This window comes from Petaurus breviceps, unplaced genomic scaffold, assembly GCF_028583685.1.
Source record: "Petaurus breviceps papuanus isolate PSGF00001 unplaced genomic scaffold, PetGlider_PUasm1.0 90416, whole genome shotgun sequence".
In the NCBI taxonomy this organism is placed as follows: Eukaryota; Metazoa; Chordata; class Mammalia; order Diprotodontia; family Petauridae; genus Petaurus; species Petaurus breviceps.
Window position 1 is genome coordinate 3411264 of NW_027187244.1, and position 21862 is coordinate 3433125.

Below are 21862 nucleotides of genomic sequence, written 5' to 3' on the forward strand. Positions count from 1 at the left end.
CTTCTCCAAACCATCAAAAGTGTCCATGACACATAAAAAGTTTACAATTCCTGCCCTGAAGAAAAGAGGTTCATGAGGGGCTGGGACTGTTTTCCTTGGTATATTGAAACACATGAAGATTTGTATGAATTGATACAAAGTGAACAAAGTAGAAGCAAGAGAACAATAGACACTATGATTTTAATAATGTAAACAATAACACTCAAAGGTGATGCAATTGTAAATTATAACAAACAATATCAGTCTTGGAGAAATTATAAAGAACTCTTATGTTCTCTTTGCTGAAGTGTTAACTGTGAGTGTGTAATACAATATAAACTGTCAGATATGTTGCTTGAATTTGCTCACATTCTATTGTTCAGTGGGAAGTGGTTTAAGGTGAAATGACTATAGTAAAAAAAACAATGAAGTTATTATTTTAAAAGGAAATTGCTTCAAAACCTTTGACAAAATCAAATTATTTCTTTCTTTATTCATTAAAATTTATAGATTATATTTGCAGATATGAAAAACGAATAAAAAAAGCTAAGGTCTTTTGACTTTACATCATTAGTTTGCACAATACTATGTTTTATAGTAGATGTATGCTGAACAAAAATATAACTGCTTTCTCATAGAAAATATAGAAAAGATCATTTTGAGCTTACCTTCATTGTTGCAAGTATTTTTTTAAATCTCAAACCAATAACATGAAAGAAAAAAGAACAGGATAAGTAAAGTCAGGAGAGAACCAGGTTGTAAAGGACTTTTGGAAGCCAAATAGAGGAATTTGTAGAGTTAATCAGGAATCACTGGAATTTAATGAGTGTGAGAATGATGTGGTCTGTAGGAATATTATTCTGGCAACTGTGGAAAAGCTGACAACAGGTGAGAGACATGAGGCAGGGAGAAAAATTAGGAAGTTTTGCAAAAGTCTAGGCAAAAGAGGATGACAATCTGTCTGGATCAGGGTGGTGATTGTGTGATATTTGTTTATGTGGCCATCCACCTAACAAGGATGAGTTGAGAAAAACATTTTTTTAAGTCTTAAAACACAAAAAATATTCGTAAGGATAAACAACAATTTGATCTGCGCCTGTCATTTCATTGGTGTACAGGAGAACTTGATGTGAATACTTTGTACCTGAAAATCATCATTCAAGGATGATCCTTCACGTGGAAGGTGGCCATCTACCTGACAGTCAGTTTGACTTCAGAAAGGGCCAAGGAAAGGTTGATATGGTGCTTACTACCTGAAATTCCTGTAGCAGAACAGAGATTTATGTACAATGTTTTCCAATATAATGAATGTCTTTGATACTCTCGGTCATGAAACTTTTTGGAAAGCCATGGAAAATTTTGGTTGCCTGGATATGTTTGTTAGTATTGTTTGGCAGTTTCATGATGGCATGTTTGTTTGGGTTCTGAATAATATGAATATGTGATGTTCTTGTGTTTTCCCAGTCACCAGCAGAGTAAAACAGGGCTGTGTACTTTCTCGCATGCTTTTTAGTATTATGTTTTGTAGCAATGCTTTAAGACACCTTCAATGAGACCAAAAATAGCAACAAGGTCAGCTACCACACTAATGGTAAATTATCTGACTTGAAAAGGCTACAAACCAAGACTAAAGAAGAGGGAGAGCTGGTGCATGACCTCCCACTCTCCCCAAGATGATTTTGCACTCAGTGTAGCCTGTGAGACGGAGATGCAACAGAGTATGAATTGATTATCCCTAACTTTTGCTAATTTCAGCTTGACAATTAACACCAAGAAAACAGAGGTTCTCCACCAGCCCACACTACATTATACATACAGGGAACCATTGTTGAATGTCATGGATAACACATTTATCTTGGCAGTATACTTTCCAGGATGTACACATAGATGATGAGGTTAATACACACAGTACCAGAGCTAGCTTAGTGCTTGGAAGCCTGTGAAGGAAAGTGTGAGAGAGAAGTATTAGGCAGCCTACAAAACTAAAAGTCTAAAGAGCCATTATGCAGACCTCATTGTTGTATGCCTATGACACCTGTAAAAGTATACCAATGCCATGCCAGGAATGTGAATCACTTCCATTTAAATTGTCTCAGGAAAATTTTTAAGATGACCTGGCAAAATAAGATGCCATACATTGAAGTCTTTTCTTGAGCTGAACCACTGGCCATTCAAACTCTATTAGAGAGAACACAACTCTGATGGGCTGCTCACATTGTTCAAATGAAAAGTGTATGATTGCCTAAAAGACTGTTTTATGGAGAATTCACACAAGGCAAGTGCTCACACTGGGGTCAAAAGAAATTATACAAAGTCACTCTCAAGGTCTCTGAAGAATTTGGAATGAGTTGTGAAACATGGGAGACCCTGGCACCTGACTACCCAGAAAAGCAAGACAGAATAGCAAAGAAGATGCTCTCTACTATCTAAAAAGAAATGGTGGGATACACAAATCTAGAGACATCTATGCTCCAAATGTTCCTGTGTTTGTGACCAAACTGTGATAGAGCCTTCTGGGTTTATATAGACCTTATCAGCCACAGTCAGAATCACTCTATCTTGGCACCAACTGAAGAGGTTACCCACTAAGATGGTTAGGGTTGCTCTAGGGACCCCAAAATACCAACACACCAAGTCCTGCTGAATGAATTCGACTCAAGTCTTCTCTCAGCCAAAGAAAAGTAAAACTGATTAAAAGTTCACTTGCATTAGACACAGAGTAAGTCTGTGCTAGGTCATTCTATGGTGCTTTCCCTATTCTATGGCATTCTATGGCACTCTCATACCACATGGGGTCTTATGTAAAGAAGGTTGTGGGAGGAATCTAGGGGTGGTCTAGAGGAGGAATTTGGGGAGGGTCTTCAGCAGTTAATGAATTCAATGAGTGATTAAGGGTGGGAGGTAGCTGGAGGCTAGACAATGGGGGGGTTAGGCGAGTTCAAGGGTGTATTGACATTTTGATAGGCTCAGGGGTGGGAAGTAGATGAACAGTGGAGGGCTAGGCTAGTAACAGAGGTCTGAGCCCATCCATAATGAAAGGCTTATGTCCTCATGCAAATGCTTCATCAAATGAGACAATTTAATCAAGAGTCCAAGGGAGGTTCCCAGAGCCTGTACCTCAAGAACTCAAGGAGAGCTTGAGGGGGCTCCCAGAGCCCATATTTCATCACAACAAAGTGATTATCATTTTGGTCAACTTGGAGAATAAAGCACAACAATCAACCAACTTAGCTAGTTAGTTACTTAGTTAATTAGGGACTTAGGTGAAGAGGTATGGGCTCTGGGAACCCAATTGAGCTCTCCTTGAATCTTTGAGGTATAGGCTCTGGGAACCCACCCTTGAACTCTGATTAAATTGGCCCATTTGATGAGGCATTTGCATGAGGCCATAAGCTTTACATTACTTCTCCTAGAACAGGCTTACTCAACTCAAGTCTTCTCAGCCAAATAAAAGTAAAGTTTATTAAAAGTTTGCTTATATTGGACACAGAGGAAGCCTGTGCTAGGTCATTCTCACTCACATGGAGGGAAGATGGGATCTTATGTACAGAAAGTTGTGGGAGGAATCTAGGGGTGGACTAGAGGAAGAGTTTGGGGAGGGTCTTTAGGAGAGGTCAGATGAGGTCAATGAGTGATTAAAGGTGGGAAGTTGTAGGAGGCTAACTGGAGATTACAGAAAACTGGGCTAGGCCAGTTCAAAGGAGGATTGATATTTTGATAGGCTCAGGGGTGGGAAGTAGATGAACAATGGAGGGCTAGGCTAGTAAGGGAAGTCTGGGCCCAGCCAGAATGTAAGGCTTATGGCCTCATGCAAATGCCTCATCAAATGGGACCATTTAATCAGAGCTGGATGGGGGGGGGGGGGGGGGGGCAGGGATTTCCAGAGCCTATACCTCAAAGATTCAAGGAAAGGTCAAGGGGTTTCCCAGAGCCCATGCCTCATCATCCAGGTTCTTATGAACTTAGAAATTAGGTATTTATGGGGTGGCTAGGTGTCAAAGTGAATAGAGCACTGGCCCTGGAGTCAGGAGGACCTGAATTCAAATCCAACCACAGACACTTAACACACACACACAAACAACTAGCCATGTGATGTTGGGCAAGTCACTTAACCCCAATTGCCCCTCCAAAGAAGCAAAAAAAAATTAAATTAGGTACTTATAATTAGGTATATAGATAACTTAGTAACTCTGTATGTCTTCAAACTTGCTTGAAACCATGTCAAACCAGTTTGAAACCAACTGAACCTGTCTAAACTGGATTAACTTGGATTGAACTGGTCTAAATTGGTTCAAAAGTTTGAACCTAACTAAATATACCCAATGGGTAGATTAAACCAATTATAATTATTATTATTACATATTAATCTTAGTTAAACTGATTTTAGCTGGTTTAAATTTAATTGAATTTTTGTAAATCAGATTTAATCAATTCAGTTTCAGCCTATATGAACTGATTAGAACACAAGTACTTAAGTATATAAGTACTGATGTAATCTAGTCCCTCAAGTCCTAGGTACAAATGTAACTAGGTATTTATGTACTTTTAATTAGGTAATTTTAAATCCTCCTGCAATTAGGTATGTAGGTGATTAAGTAATAATTTCCTTGGGTATTTAATTACAAAGGCACTTATGATATTAGGTACTTGCAATTAGATAATTAAATATATAGTTACATTAGTAACCACTTATTTAAATTTGCCCTCTCTTTACCCAGTCTGAAATAGTTTGAACTGGTCTGAACTGGTTTAGATCAGTTTGAAGCACTTAAAAGAAGTTTGAACCTGTTGAAACCAGTCTAAATCAGACTGAATTTGTTTCAATCAATTTGAACTGGTCTAAAATGGGTGAATTGGCATAAACTTGATTGAACCCCTCTGAACCAGATTTATTCTACTTGAATTGTTCTGAACATAGGTACTTAAGTATCTAGGTTCTTGGGCAATTAGGTAAGAAAGTAATTATGAATTCAAATGTTTAGCATTTAGGCAATCAGGTAATTAGGTACTTATAATCATATAATCAGATAATTTTGTTTTTAAGTAATTATGCAATTTGTTAATTATTTACTTAGGCATTCAGGTACATAGTTACTTATTTGGTTCTTAGGTAATTTAAATATATTAGTGTTTTGATGATCATATCATCTGACAATTAGGTATATAGGTACATGTTTAATTAGATATTTATGTAATTAGATAATTAATTACTTCATCCCTTAGGCATTTAGGCACTTAGGTATTTATTCAAGGAGGTACTTAGTTTGTTAGGTACCTAAATATTTAGGTACTTAGGTACTTATTTAATGTACTTTAGGATGGATGAAAGTAGCTCACTTTTTTTAATGTGAGAGTTTGTAGAAAATTATATTTGTTTTGTTATTGAGCTTAAAACAAAGGTGAACATTCATTCCTTCTAAGTCATAACAAAAGGTCATATTATCATGTAGTTCATTTACCTACATATTATTTGACACTAAAAAAACATGAAACTCAATTTTGTGAATGAAAATTAGCTATCAAAAGCTAATGCTTTTAAAACGTTTTTTTTTAATTATTTGGAGTTAGCTTTCTACTTTTAAAAACTGCATGAGGCAAATGATGTTCATTTGAAGTAAGCTTTTGTGAAGTGTTCTCTAAAAACTGGAGCAATTTTGTTTTTATTCATTTGTTCTTTTTCCTTGATTCTAAAAAAATGAAGAGAAAGGGTCTTTTTTTTTTATCCATAGTTGCTTTCACTACTTGAGTGCACCATGTGTCTGACTGAGATCAGATTTGCATGTGACAGTGGTGTTGCTATATTTTGTGGGGAAAATATGGCTTCCTAGTTTTCATTTGCAAAGGATTTGTAGGTAAATTGACGGCATGATAGTCATTCATGGTTAATTTTCATAATGAAACATCTCAATAGCAAAACAGCACACATACACATCTATAGCTATATCTATCTATACACACATATGTATGTTTGCAGCCTGTCAACTTTAAAAGAGAATTAAAATTTAATATATATTGTTAACCAGTGGCATCATGTTACATTTTGATACCTCTCATCCTTTTCCCCAAAGCTGCCACATTTTTGGGAAAAGGAACATCTTACTCATTAATTTAAAATAAAAAATCTCTATAGAAAAGCAGTATCTTGTTTTCTTTTTGAACTACCTGAGAGATTGGGACTATTTGGTCTTCATTTATGCCTGGACTTTTTAAAACTTCACAATTGTCATCTCTTCATTGAAAGAGGCAGAGCATTGCATTTTATGTCAGCTTCTAGAGTCACTTAATGTTAAACATATAGAAACTCAGGAAATATTCATAAACAAAAGAAGAATAAAAGTTAAAATTCCTAGTTTAGAATCCCAGTTCTGCCTCCTACCAACTGTGTGACCATGAGCAAAGAAATGATAGCCTGGATTTTCCCTCTGCCTTCACTGTAGGAGATGTGAAAGAAGAGAGCCTTGCTTTCTGCTATTTGCTCTTATTCACTTCCTTATGCCTTTGCATTTAAGTGCAGTTAGGAACGGAAGAGGAAAACATGGCTACTTTTACCTCCAGTTCCTTATTAACTTCCATCTATCTTTAGACATCTCTAACATTTGCAAAGTTCTCTTGGCTATTCAGCCAAAAAATGCTTCCTTTAACAGTGACCCATTTCTATTAGTTGTGCCTTCTAGGACTAAGTAGACCAACCCTTTTCCATGGAACAATGCAAGAATTATCGTGTGGGACGAGAATGAACCTTGCCCAAAATAAAATAAGGAGAGATATCTCCAAGTAGAGACAGGAAGGATTTATTTAATTATTTCTTCTTGCAAGAACGGCGATCTCGCTACTAGAGGCAGTCTAGTAGGAGAGGCAAAATACAAAGTGCAAAGCTTGGTTATGCACCAAGACAACCACTTCTGCCCCCACTTTGTCCTGTCCTGTTACTGTTAATCAGGAACTGAGGTGCACAATCTTAAACATAAAAATCTGCTGGTGTTTGCAGAAGAAATGTCACTAATGTCAAAAAACAGAAGGTACATATCTAGCAGACATGAAAACAGTCAAATATGTCATCATGGTGACCTGCCTGGAGTTCCGCAATAGGAGTTCCAATTTTATAGTTGTACAGGTCAGATGGTGGTCAGTGGAGACAAGTCTGGAACATTTGGGCCTGTGGTTAGATTTGCAGGGTCTGTGCTTTCCTCTCCTATGCTTAGCTAAGCTTAGCAAAAATTTAAACTAATAATCAGGGAAGCAAGGCAAGGGTCCCAGTCCAGGTTACTAAGTCTTTGGTACTTTATTACAATTCTGTTCAGATTTCTGGAATGTTACCTGAGAAGTTTTCACTTTTATTCCATTCATTATTAACATTGATTCTGTGACATTTTATAAAATAGGCAAACATATAGATGTATATATGTGTATATATACCTATATATGTATACTATATATAGATTAAAGACAATATAATTTTTTCATTTATATTCCTACTAGTTTTAATTCACACATTTGAAACATCATTCTGAGAAGGGAGGGTCTGTAAGTTGCACCAGACTGCCAAAGGGGTCTATGACACACACACACAAAAAATTAAGAACCCTTGTTTCAATTTTGAAGAAATCTAATGTGTCTAAGTTGCTTAGAGACAAATATAAAAAGAAAATTTCCTTGATCCTTCTAGATCATTGATCTAACATAACATATTTTTCCCTTTAGCAATAAAATTTATAAAGGTATTTCTAAACCCTCAATCTCAAGAAGATCCGTACTTCTCACTCATTTCAAGGTATTGACCTTGCAATCTTGCTTCTTTCTCTCTCACAGAAGCTCATCTGTCAAACCTCCCCAGTGTTCTATTTGCAGTTGTTTGTCCTTTTTCGGGAAGAGGACCGTAGCTTCAGGAAGGTGATGCCATGACTAGCAAGTGAATTGGATTTAAGTGAGGCAAGGCTGTGCAAAGTCACCAACCTCACTTTCTCCTCAGGAGACATCTGGGTCTCATGGCAAGATATAGATCAGGAATACTAGACATGGCCCAGAGGCAGTGAGAGACTTTGGCCTTTTTAAGCTAAAGTCTTTAATAGGTCTCAGTTTGACTGAGGTAAAACCTATTCAATGACTAAGGCTAAATAACAAATGAGACAAAGAATGATCTCTTTAATCTAATTTTAGAATGATCTGGCAGGGGAAGACCCTCTTGGTTGCTAGGCAAAACAGAAACAATTGCTATTTACATTTCCTTTGAGCCAATCAGGACCCAAACAATCACCAAATGTGTCTTGGTCTGGGACCTATTGTTGGCCAATCAATGAGAGTCTGAGTGATTTGGGTTTAAGTCATGATCCTTAAGAAAAAAAAAATCTAGCCTATAAAGACCAGGATATCTTTTGAGGTTTCAGAGATCAAAATTTACATTACTTTGGGCAGAGCACACAAATGTAAGGGTATGATACCCTATGTGGACAGAGGAGAGGAGAGAAGTAGTCATGTTATGTTATGTCACCATAACAAAGAAAAACCAGAGTAGAGGTCTTCTAGTTAACTTCCTATGATTAAGCAAGTGATTTTACAATTTGCAATTCACAACTCTGAGGCCTACTATCAGAACCTACAATCACTACCCATGTGGAATCATATCAAACTGATTAATACTAATTGCAATAAAATAGGGATCCAATAAGTGATCTATCCTACATTCAATGCTAGCAATTTACTTATTCTTGGAATGTTTTATTTTTTTAAAGTTTTATTTAACTTTGATTTTTAAAAGTTTTATTAAACTTTCCTACCTCCCCCATCTTCCATATAAGGCCCTATTAATTCTACCTCTGCGTTGTTTTTATTCCCACTGCCTTGCCCAACTTCACCCCACAGATATAATCTTACCTGGAAAAGTATTTTAACTGCATTTCCTACCTCCAGACACCACTTTACTTCACATAGTAGACATGCAAGAGATATTGACTAATTTGGAAGTACCCCATGGCTTCATATGTATAATGGGTATCATATTTCTTGCCTTCTCAGTGTGGGGGGGGGTGGAGGGAAGAAAAGAATTTCGAAGTAACAATAAAAATAATTTTAAAAATAAAATTTAAATAATGGTATCTTTCCTTCAATGACATTAAATGGCAAAAACAAACCAAACATTATTATAGTAAGGGTAGAGCTGGGTTCAGCTCAACCTGACTCATGAGAACAGACTGTTAAATTTTCAATGTGAGAATTTCAATTAGCAAATGCTACAAGTCAAGGCTTAATTTGTGGTTGTTGTTGTTGTTTTTAGTGTTTAGTTTTTAGAAAGTGATGGAGAAAATGTTAGTAATTCAGATTAAAACTAAAAGTTTGTTTCATGTGAGTCACTTGTTAAATGTCTACCAGCACACCAATAGATACCATTGTCCTATCAATTTATTCATTAAAGCTGATGAGATATGAGAAAACCCTCCAACCTCTCACCTTACAGAGACTGGAGGTCCAAAGTTGTGGTGCATAACTTATTTTTCATGTTTTCTGCCTTTTTCTTTAAAATATTATTTGTTATATGAGACGAAATGGGATGGAATGTTATATAGGGAAAGGAAAACTGAGAGAAATTGTGATAATGTAAAAATGAAGGATATTAAAATTATTTTTAAATGGGATAGTGACGGGATAGAAAATAGAGACTTGGTTCTAATTATACTATTAGGTAAGTATATGGGGCTACTAGGATCTCCATATACTGTGATCATCTTTAGAAGTGTGCAGTGTACAGTGTATATGCATTAGACAGTGACCTAAGTGAATGGTGTTGAACTCTCTCTGTCTCTCTCTCTCTCTCCATATATGTGTGTGTGTGTGTGTGAGTACATATGTATGTATGTGTATATGTATATATGCATATATGTATGTATATGTATACATATTTCAGTGATATATTAGAAAATATATGAGGTAGTAAATAAATTAAATTATCCCTATGTTCTATGTACAAATAATCTTAAAAGATAGACATAAAGAAATGATATTGCTATTATGATTGTTGGTTTTTTGTCAACAGATAAGGAAACTTATGTGTCACTTTAGAATATATCATGGTTACTATCTTTAGCAGTGGTTATCAGGATTTAGTGAAAGTAGAATGACACATTTTGATCTTAATGCTAGAAGATTTAATTACATTTACTATGAAAATTAGTCAACAAAATATCAGATAAACTATTTGATAATTGCTTCCTGGCTATTTTAGCCCTAGATATGAATTAACTGGTAATAACAGAGAACTTATACAAAGAGAAATTTACTCGGACTATATTCTATCAAAATTAATTTCTTTCAATTTTGTGGAAAGTGATTATTCAGCAGAGCAATAAATCTCAGAGTTGGAAGGGACCACAGAGACATTCTATTCCAACCCATGCCTGGGAAGAAAAAAAAATAAAACATCCCTATACCACATGCCTAGGCAGCTAGTGGCACAGTGAATAGAGTACTAGCCCTGGAGTCAGGAGGACCTGAGTTCAAATCTAGCCTCATATGCTTAACACAAAAACTAGCCATGTGAATTTGGGCAAGTCACTTAATCCCAAATGCCCTACCTTCCCCCCTCCAAAGAAGAAAAAAAAAGAAAGATCCTCCAGCCTTTGCTTAGAGACCTCCAAAAAAGTGGAACTCACTACTCCTCCTCTTTTGTACAGCTCATACTGCTAGAAAATTCTTTTTCTAATGTGAAGTCCAATTTTGTTTTCTTTGCAGTTTTTATCAATAATCCTAATTCTGTCTCTCTGGCACCAAGTGGAAGAACTCAGATCATTTTTCATCATAACAGTCCTTTCAATACTTTAAGATTGCTTCCATTCTAAGTATTTTTTTAAACTGATCATATATAGCTTCTCCCATCCCTCATTTGGCATGCTCTTGAGACCCTTGACTATTGAAGTTTCTCCCTTTTTGATACTCTCCAGCTTATCAATGTGCTTCCTAAAATGCAGAGCTGAGAACAGAACACAATACTCCAAATCATAATATCATAACCTCGGAGGCAGAACATAGCTTGCAGGCCCATTACTCTGTGACATGAGTACCTCAGTTTTCTCATCTGTAAAATATGGGAAGTTGGGTAAGGTGATCTTTAATTTTCTCTCATTTTCTAGAAGTAATTCTCCATGAACTCTGTAACCTGTAAGAAGAAATGTAAGAAGATATCTGGCATAGAGTCAAATATTTTCACCATGTTAGCAAATGAAGAATTAAACTCAGTCTTGAAGTTAAATACTTTAAGCAATTTGGCTATGATCATTAAAACTGATTAACATGTTGTCAACTGAGTTGTATTTTCCTGAAAACATTAACCTTTTCATTTGGGGGTCATCACCAGATTTTAATGTGCATCATCATGCAGAGTTGATTGGATTAGCAAGTAAAAGAAAAGCAGAGTCAGAGAGTCTCTTAATAATTTCTTTGGAAGTAGGGATTTGAAATTAATATTCATATTCCAAATAGTCCTTTTTAATGGAACCCTACAAATTGGAGGTTATTAAAGCATCCAACTAAGAGATCCTCATTTTCTTGAAAATTGATTGGTTGAACACACAGCTTAGTCAATAACAAAAAGCCTTTGCCCGTTTTTTAAACCTCTTTCATGTTTTCCTGATGATGCTCTCATTTATATAAGTTTTTTTCTAAGTAATTTTTTTGTTTGCATTAAGCTGTAGCCTGTTGATACCCACTTTATATCTCCCTATTGCTCCTTCAGTGATTCTCAAGTTCAATTCTTCAGAGATGGTAGTTTTCTATTCTTCACATCCATTAAATATCAGCAGAAAATTATTCATATGTAAAAAGTGTCGACTTTTACTACAGGGAGAACTTATGATCATTCATAACCCTTACCCCATGTAATTTCTCAAAAGAAATGCAGCCTACTCTCACAATCCCAATATTAAATTCTGGGCTCAATTTATTGTCCATTTGCACTATTATGGATAGATGGATAGATAGATAGATAGATAGATAGATAGATAGATAGATAGATAGATAGATAGATAGATAGATAGATTGATGATAGATAGATGGACAGACAGATGGATGGACAGACTGATGGGCAGATGGATGGATGGATGGATGAGTTTGTAGGTCCATGAAACTGAAGGTAATGATCTGGACAATATTCAAGCTCTGATTTAAATATATTGCTTTTTTAATAGGTAAAAAAAGCTGCTTTAGAAATTACATACATAAGATATATAATTTTTTTTCCAAGTGAACAACTCCTGCTGGTGGAACATTTTCTACCAACAAAAAAAAATACAACCTATTTGTGATGTAGTTTATAAACTGGAGGGAATTGTCCATGGCACATAAAAGTTAAGGGACTTGAACATCTAGCAAATGTTAAAGTGAGATTTGAACTCAGATTGGCCTAAGACACTATCTACTAGACCACAATGATAAGTCCACTATTTAAATTACATAGCTATTATGTCACAGAAGAATAAGTATGCAATGTCATACTGTCTTCCAGGACAAAATGTATTTTCCATATGTAATATTGATTATATGGGAAATTTTCCAGGTGCAAAATCAAGGCTCTATTCAGTAGGATGTCACATTCCCTTTTTGCTTCCTGAACTAGCCATAGAATATAGTTCTCAGTAGTCCAAGGCAGTGTAACAGTGATTTCAGTGTGCTGTAGATGGAAATCTTAGGTAATGGGGAAGAAGTCACAGGTCCTGTGAGTGGGAATTTTTATGGAGTTTCAAGCATTGACTATGTTCTCTTTTTTTCCCCCTCCAATGTAAAAATTTCCTTGAATAACTATTTTATGTGAGATTATTTCCCCCACTTTCCTCCCCCCCTTCCCATTGTCCTACCACATCCATAATTCTCAGTCTTACATTTTCGTTTTGAAATCAATCATCCCAACAAAATATTCTCAGAACCCTGTCTAAAGTTCCTAAGGGTTACATGTGTTATCTTTCCATATAAGATAGTAAATAGTTTAATCTTAATAAATCCTTATAATTTCTCACTCATGTTTACCTATTTATGCTTCTGACGGGTATCATGTTTGAAAGACAAAATATCTATGATCTTTTCATCAAGAATATTTGAAAGTCATCCATTTCATTAAATGCTCATTTTTACTTTGTATGATTATAATTATTTTTGCTTGGAAGGTTATTCTTTCTAATCTTAGCTCCTTTGCCTTCTAGAATATCATATTCCAACTCGTTAGCTCAATTAATGTGAAAGCTTCTAAATCTTGTGTGATACTATGGCTCCACAGTACCTGAATTCTTTCTTTCTGGCTGCAGGCAACATTTTATCCTTTACCTGGGAGCTATGGAATTTGACTATAATAATCCTGGTAGTTCCTTCTGAAATTTCTTTCAAGTGATAACTATTGTATTTTTTTCAATATCTACTTTTCCCTCTGGTTCTAAGATATCTGGGCAGTTTTCCTTTGTGATTTCTTGAAATATTTCTAGGCTCTTTTTTTAACCATGGAATTCAAGTAGTAGAATAATTCTTTTATCATCTCTCCTTAATTTATTTTCCAGATTACTAATTTTTCCTATGATGTATTTCCATTTTCTTTTTTATACTTTTGATATTGTTGTATTGTTTTTGGAGTCATTGTTCATTGGGTTAATTCTAATTTTAAGACATTATTTTTCTCAGTATGCTTTATACCTTTTTTAACATTTGTCCAATTCTGATTTTTAAGAGATTATTTTCTTCAAAATTTGTCAAACTACTCATTCCCTTTACATCATTGTCTTGCATCACTGCCACTTCTTTCCCATTTTTGACTTTACCACTCATATTTGATTCTTAAAATTATTTTTGCTCTTTTATCTCTTTTGTTAGCTCTTCTAGGAATTCTTACTGGAATCGTGTTCAGACAGGATCTTTTCCATTAAGGATTTCCTTGTAGACCTTTTCAATTTTTTTTTTCTTTTCAGTTTTGTCTTGAGCTTCTTTGTCATCATAGTAATTCTTTTATAATCAGGGGAGTTTTTTGTCCAACTTTTCCTCACCCTATTTCTTGACTTTGAACTTTATGTTGGAGTTGTTTTCTGCTTGCTTCTTAGAGTGGGTGGGGGTAATCTAAACTTCCAACTTTTATATATTACTGTTTCATAATTAAGTCTTTTTTTTAAACCTGTTTGTGTTCAATGCTTCCTAAGTGTTATGATCTGAATTGTTATCTGGTCATTCCCCTTCTGGTCAGTGCTCAGCTGCTTAAACAGGTTGAGCCCTTGCTCCTTTAAGATAACTACTGCTCTCTTTACCGTGGATTACAATTGGATTGGAAAATGACTCATGAGTTTTTCTTGATTATCCTGCTCAGAATTCAGTCTGATACACTTTTATAGTTTCTTAGAGAGGTGGGATGGAAGAGCTTGGCAACGTTATTGATTTCACTCTTCCATCTTGGATTTATTCTTTGGTATACAATGGATGACCTAGATCTCTAGCCTTTAGAAATCTATTTTTCCATACCTCAGTTTCTTAAAATGAAGGAATTTTACTAGATATCACTAAAGTCCTCCCAGCTCTGACAGTTTATAATTTTACTTTCTTTTCCCCTTTCTCTACTTCACCTGTGATTTTATAGATATAGGGAACTCTCTGTGAGAAATCTCATTTTCCAAATAGATATCAGGTAAGTGTTACAGTCAGCACAGTACTGAATTTTGTTTCAGAAAAAAAAATCTGAGTTCAAATCCTGCCTCAGAAATTTATTAGATGTATAGTCTTGGACAAATCTCTGCCTCAATTTTCTCATATTTAAATGGGGATGAAAACATCTACTTCCTAGGGTTGCTAAGAGGATAATATGTAACATCTATAAAACCCTTAACAAACTTTAAGATACTATATAAGTGGGGCAACTAGGTGGCACAGTGAATAGAGCACCAGCCCTGGAATCAAGAGGACCTGAGTTCAAATCTGGTCTCATGCATTTAACATTTACTAGCTGTGTGACCTTGGGCAAGTAACTTAACCCCAATCACCCTGCCTTCCCCCCTCCAAAAAGAAAAAAATAGAAAATATTATATAAATGAGGATGACAACAATGATGATGGTTATTTACAAATGCTCCACAAATTAGCTATCTGGGTTATTTAGAGATAATTGGCTTGCCAACAGCCCCACAGTTGGTATATATCAGAGGGGAGACTTAAACTCAGAGTTCTTGACTCTGAGACCAACTCTTCAGATAGAGAAGGGGGAAGGAGGAAGGAGAAAGCTATAATGAAGTTAAAATACATAGAAAAATATTGCTTGTGGAATTTGATTTACCTGGTTGTTATTACTCATAAAATATTAAGAATGTAGGTAATTGTCTTCAATGCTCATTGGTGGATTTTATTAGGAATCCTAATTCTATTTAAATCTTATTGAAAAGAAGACATTATTCTATTAATTTTGTGTGTGTGTACAATTTGAAACTTCAGGAAGAAGATATTAATAAGCTTGTAGCACATTTTTTCAGTGAAAGATATTTTTAAAAAGAAACTTGTTACTTACCAACTATTTTATTTGCATTTTTACTTTGTTTCTGCAGACGAAAATGGGTATTGCACTGTTGTATGATGAAGGGTCTGAAAATGCTTTTGACATCCGATTGAAACTTACAAAAGAGGTACTCACAATTCAAAAACAAGACGTCATCTGTGTTAGTGGAAGCAATCATCGTACAAATGTAAGTACTTCTCTATTTCTTTGTGCTTAATGATATATTTCAATGTGTGTGAGAATTCTAAGAAAATAAAAAATACTCAGATTAACTCTTTGATTGAATTATGCCACTGTTTGTTGAAATGAATTTAATTTTTATAAATATAATGAAAAAGACCAATATATTTTCCATGTATTTCCTCTTACTTAAAATATCCTAATCTACTGAATTTCACTTATTGTTAAGTGGTAATTTTCTATTAATAATCAAAACAGCTTGAAAAAAAAGTTATATAAGGGGTGGCTAGGTGGCACAGGGAACAGAACACCAGTCCTGGAGTCAGGACGACCTGAGTTCAAATCCAACCTCAGACATGTAACACTTATTAGCTGTGTAACCTTGGGCAAGTCACTTAACCCCAATTGCCCTGCCTTGCCCTCTCCAAAACAAAAAGGCAAAAAAAGAAAGCTACTTATTTAAATGTATTTATTGTTTTATATTCTAAGGTTTTTTTTTCCTGTTTTTTTTTCACCCTGAAATCTTATAGACAGGATATTACTCCAAACAGTAATCAATAGAAATTTAGTATATTTTACTTTGAATTTATAGAACTCTATCAATTAGTCAATAAACATTAATTAAGCAAAAATGATGTGCTGAACACTATGCTAATCACTATGGGTACAAATAAAGCAAAAAATTTCTCCTCAAGATTACAGTTGAATGAGGGTAGCAATAAGCAAATAGTGCATATGCAAAAACAAGCTCTATATATGCTAAATGAAAAACAATTGAGAGATGGAAAGCACTAGAATAATAACAGTTTGGAAAGGTCATCCAGTATAAGATGAGATATTAAAGAAGCCAGGGACAGCTATAGACAGAGAAAAGGAGAGAGAACATTCCAGGAATGGGTGCCATTCAGACAAAAATGCCCAGAGCCAAGACATAGAAAATCTTGTTCTTGAAACATCAAGAAGGCCAGTGTTACTAGATCAAAAAGTATGTGGAGGGGGATTAGGTATAAGAAGACTGGAAAAGTAGGAAATGGGTTGACTTTGATGAGCTTTAATGATATCTGGAAGATTTTGTACTTGATCCTGGAGGTGATATAGAGAACCACTTTTTCCTGAACACCCTGAACAATTTTTAAGGGTCTAAAGGTATGATGGATTGAAGTAGAGAGAGAATTGAGGCAGGCAAATTGACCAGCATATATTTCCAGTGGTCCAGTATGAAGTGAAAAGGTCTGCATCAGAGTTGTGGCAGTATCAGAAGAGAAAATGGGGAATATTTGGTTAATATTACAAAACTAAAATCAGCAGACTTTTGGCAACAGATTTAATGTATGGAAGGTTTAAGAGGAATTGAGGATGACACCTAGGTTGTGAACCTGAGGGACTAGAAAGATGTTTTTGTTCTCTACAGTAATAAGTAAGTAGAGTGTAGAGAAGTAGAGTGAAGAATTTAGGGAGAAAGATAATAAATTCTATTTTTGACATGTTTAATTTAAGATGTGTATTGGAATCCAGTTTGAGATGTGTTAAGGGTGGTTGGAGATGTAAGATTAAAGATCAGCAGAGATATTTGGGTAGGATTTGCAGATTTGAGTATTATTGGCATAGAAATGGTAATTGAATCCATGATATGATCACCAAGTGAAGTAGTAAAGAAGAAGAGAAGGGGACACAGGACAGAACCTCATTGGACACTTATTGCACTTAAGGGCATGCTTTAAGTGAAGATCCAGCAAAGGAGACTTAGAAGTATTGAGACAGGTTTGAGGAGAAGCAGGAGAGAGTGATGTCCAAAAACCTGGAGAGAAGAGAGTAACCCGGAGGAGAGGGTGATCAGTAGTATCAAAGGTTGCAGAGAAGTCAAGGGGAATGATGGCTGAGAAAAGGCCCTTTGATTTCATAGTTAAAATATCATTAGTGACTTTGGAGAGAACAATTTTAATGAAATCTTTAGGATTTAAGCTAGATTGTAAAGGCTTAAGAAGAGAATAAGAGAAGAGAAAGTGAAGAATTTCCTTTTGTAGATAACTTTTTCAAAGAATGTAAATACAAAAAAGAGATAGATAGATAGATAGATAGATAGATAGATAGATAGATAGATAGATAGATAGATAGATAGATAGATAGGTAGATAGGTAGATAGATGTAGGTATAGATAGATATCAATATAGATAGATAGATATATCTATATTGATATCTAGCTAGTTATATAAATGATAGCAGAGGTGGAAAGATCAAATGAAGTGTTTTTGAGAATAGGAAGGATATGGGTATGTTTGTAGGCAGCATGAAAGTAGCCAGGAGAAGGGAGATTTAAAAAAAAAGATAGAGTGAGGATGACAGAAGGGGCAACATATTGGTGGAGATGGAAAGGAAAGGGATCGCTTGAATAGGTAAAGGAGTTAGCCTTGGTAGGAAGTAAGGCATCATGTGAGAGAGTTTTAAAAGAGGAGATAATGGCAGAAGCTATATGAGTAATATGAGATGAGGAAGGGAAGAGAAGAAGGAACTCATGGTAAATGGCCTCAATTTTTTCATCAAATTATAGGGCACGGTTCTCAGCTGAGAGGGTGAGGGGAGAGGGAGCTATGGAAGGCTTAAGGAGGGATGAAAAGATATGCTAGAGCAGCTATGGAGAGTAAGATAACAAATTGATAAGGGCAGCAAATAGGATTGCCTAGCAACAGTGGGGTTTCACTTAATGTTGTATAACATAAATCTACAGTGGACACAGTCAGAACAGTTGCATAATTTTCTCTACCTTTGATCAGCAGTACATGTGTAGGAATGAAGGCAGTGAATGGTGGGAGTGATCCAAGGCTAAAGCTTGGCAGAGCACAAGTGGCAAAATGATAAAGGGGCTAAGGATTCAAGAGTAGAGGACAGTGTAGAGTTGAATTGTTTTGCCAAGGGGTCAAGATGGAAAAAAGAAAATAGAGCAGGTAGTGCTGGAGAGATGGTCTGGCAGAGAATTGAGAGGTTGAGAGACTGGATATAACAATACGGATGCAGAATAGGGCTTGATAAGGAGAAAGACGTGGAAAACTAATATAGGCAGATAAGAGGATTTCAGAATTCTTGAACTTTAAGGTTGTACATTTTTGGGTGATGGCAAGACCAAAGGTATGACCATCTTTGAGTATGGCTGAGAGGAGTGTGGAGGAGTAGCTCATGAGAATTAGTAGGTTGAGGAACTAGGTGATAAGAGTGTTTGAGGATAAGTCAATATGTATATTGAAGTCTACTAGGATAAGGGCAAAAGATAAGCAGAAGAGAAACACTTTGAGACATGTATTGAACTTATTGAGGAAGACAGGGGAATTACCTGGATATCTGTTGACAATAGCTAGCAGGATTGTAATTGGGTGATACAAATTAATTGCATGAACCTCAAAGGAGAAAACAATATTTTGAGTGATGGAAGGAAGGAGAGAACCTGGATTTGGCAATTGGGAACAAGTATTCCAGCTCCCCCACCTTGACCAGGTGAGAGTCCAATTGATGCTGTATAACATAAATAAGTGAAGATGAACTAGTACTAGGAAGGGTAGTTGATGAAACTTTGTCATTAGAGGGGAATTGGGCTTCAGTAAAAGTTAGTGAATGAATGAGATGGTAAAGGAAAAGATTTAGGATGAAGTGAAGTTTCTTGCCTATAGAACTGGCATGCTGGAGGGCACACTAGAAGGGATGTTTGATTAGAACATGGGGTATGAAGGTTGAGGGGATGAGAATAAGGAATTTTATGGGAGATTATAGAGAATAGGGTTTGAATGATGAACCAGAGGGTTTCAGAATCACTCAGATATATAGGGTATGAGGATATGAGTATTCATCAGTGATTAGAGGTGGCACCATTCTCTTCCCAAAGGAGGCAAGAGATTGAAATGGAAAAAGACCAGCAAGTGTTTTGGAGTTTATATTCCAGGTATATATTTTGGAATCTTTATATTGGGTATCATGCCCAATAAGAAGAACAAAGCAAAAACTAATGTCATATAGTATCCATATACCTTGTGTAACATGATATACTTTACTTAGATGAATGGATTTCTTTTGTATTCTTGCCCTTCTTATTTATAATTAACATTTTTTTTTTAAAGCAATCGGGGTTAAGTAACTTGCTCACGGCCAGTTATTTCTGGGTGTGGTGCTGAGTATCTGAGCCCGGATTTGATCCAGGTCATCGCGACACTGGAGCCGGTACTCTTACTCGCTGAGCCACCTGGCCGCCCCTAAGCAACTGGGGTTAAGTAACTTGCTCAAGGTTACACGGCCAGGTGTTTCTGGGTGGGTGCTAAGTGTCTGAGCCCGGGATTCGATCTCCAGGTCTTCTCAACACTGGAGCTGGTGCTCTTACTCGCTGTGCTACCTGGCCGCCCCAATTAACTTCTTCTTTAGTCAAAAATTGTGTTTGTCCATTTTCAAAGAGGACCACAGCATCAGGGAAATGATGACATGACTTATAGTTGACTTTCATTTGATTTATGGAGGGCTGTGCAAGGTCACCAACCTCACTTACTCCTCCAGAGTTATCTGGATCCAGTGACCAATTATTCATCAGGATGACTGGAAATGACCTAGGATGCAATGAGAGAACTTCGACCCTTTTAGGCTAAGGTCTTTTCATATACTAACTTAGAGTGAGGTAACCATAAATAAATTAGAGTGAATATTTCATATTATTAATCATTCATTTAACTGGTGCTTTAAGGTGTATAAGCTCTATGGTATGAGGTAGTGATATCTCTTTTACAGATCAGGGAAGTGAAGCACAGAGAGAAACGCTTTGTTCACACTTGTATAGTGACAGACTTGGAACTTACTCCTCTATATGGCTTGACAATGAAATTCAGTGAGCTCATCACCTTTACCAGAATTTCTCAGAGTTTAAAAGAAAAACAATCATTAACTTACTTGCTCTTAGCAAATAGGTCCCACCTTGAAGGTTTTCACAAATTTAACAGCAAATGTTTCATGTTAGAATACAGTTGGGTCCCAATTAGTTAGAATAATTAATCCTGGTAAGTGGTCTCATTATTCCAATCCACACTGCATATTTCCATTAGTTTGGAACCAATTACTGTAATTATAACTTCAATAGTGTGAATTCTGCTACATGTGACCACTTCATGGGATGCATTGTTCATGCTATTTGAGTATTGAACCTATGTTTTCTTATTTGGTTTTTTTTTTTTTTATTGCTTTACTTTAGATCAGGATTCCAAAACATGGAAAACACATGTTTTTAGTTGACAAAGAGAACATTCAAAAGGAACATAAATGACACATCAGCTTTAACAGCTAATCTTTTTTACTCAGAAATGGTACCCTAACTACACAAGAGATAATCTTTCCTACTGGATAATTGCAACTTTTCACATAAACGGACTTTAAGTATCCGTAGTTATGTTCTAAACCAACAGTTCTTGGCTTTTTTCTTAATAATAAATAGCATGGTGCAGTGGAAATAATAGATTTGTAATAAGATTATTTAAATTCAAATATCAGGTCTACAAAATAATCTTTTTTTTAACTTTGATTGAATCACTGGACCTAATTTTCATCATATGTAATTTGAAGGCACTGAGTTTGTTACCCTATAAATTAGATCTTTCAGCTCGAAGTCCTATGTAAGGACAAGTTTATAAATCCTGGCTCTACCTTTTCCTATATGTGTGAACTTCTGCAAAATTTTAGCTTTCTCTAAATCTTAAGTTTTAATTCAAATCAAGGATTATAAATCTGATAAAAATTTTTTTCATAAGACTTTTTGAATCAATTTGCAAACCTCAAAATGCTATAGAAATATTAGAGATGATTATTAGAATTAATGTTATCCTATCTAGATTTCAGTTTCATCAGGTGTAAAATCATATAAGCTCCTTGAGGGAAGCAACTGCTTTTACTGTTACATTGTATAAGGAAGGGTTTACATCCTACTGCCAATTAATATAAATCACAAAAGGTCCAACTTGGAGGTAGTTTGAAGCTAGTTAATTAATACATTAATTAAATCAATCTGTGAAGGAATCTTAAGGACAATGACCATTAGGAGGACAGAATCAATCTATTTGTCTGCTTTTGTCTCTTTTTCCTTGGATGTCTTTTGTTCTCTGTGGAAGAGAGAGAGAGGGAGAGAGAGACAGAGAGAGAGACAGAGAGAGACAGAGAGAGAGAGAGAGAGACAGAGAGAGAGAGACAGAGA

At 35.6% G+C, this 21862-nt stretch overlaps 1 protein-coding gene across 2 annotated transcripts in view; it reads left to right on the forward strand.

Annotated features, from left to right (window-relative positions):
* LOC138177447 (gamma-2-syntrophin-like) overlaps positions 1–21862 on the forward strand; it is a 404566-nt gene that overhangs the window by 190438 nt on the left and 192266 nt on the right. For both annotated transcript variants that reach the window (XM_069108636.1, XM_069108637.1), the window contains exon 2: positions 15524–15661. In XM_069108636.1, the coding sequence (XP_068964737.1) occupies positions 15524–15661 (138 nt within the window). The remainder of the gene's footprint in view (positions 1–15523; positions 15662–21862) is intronic.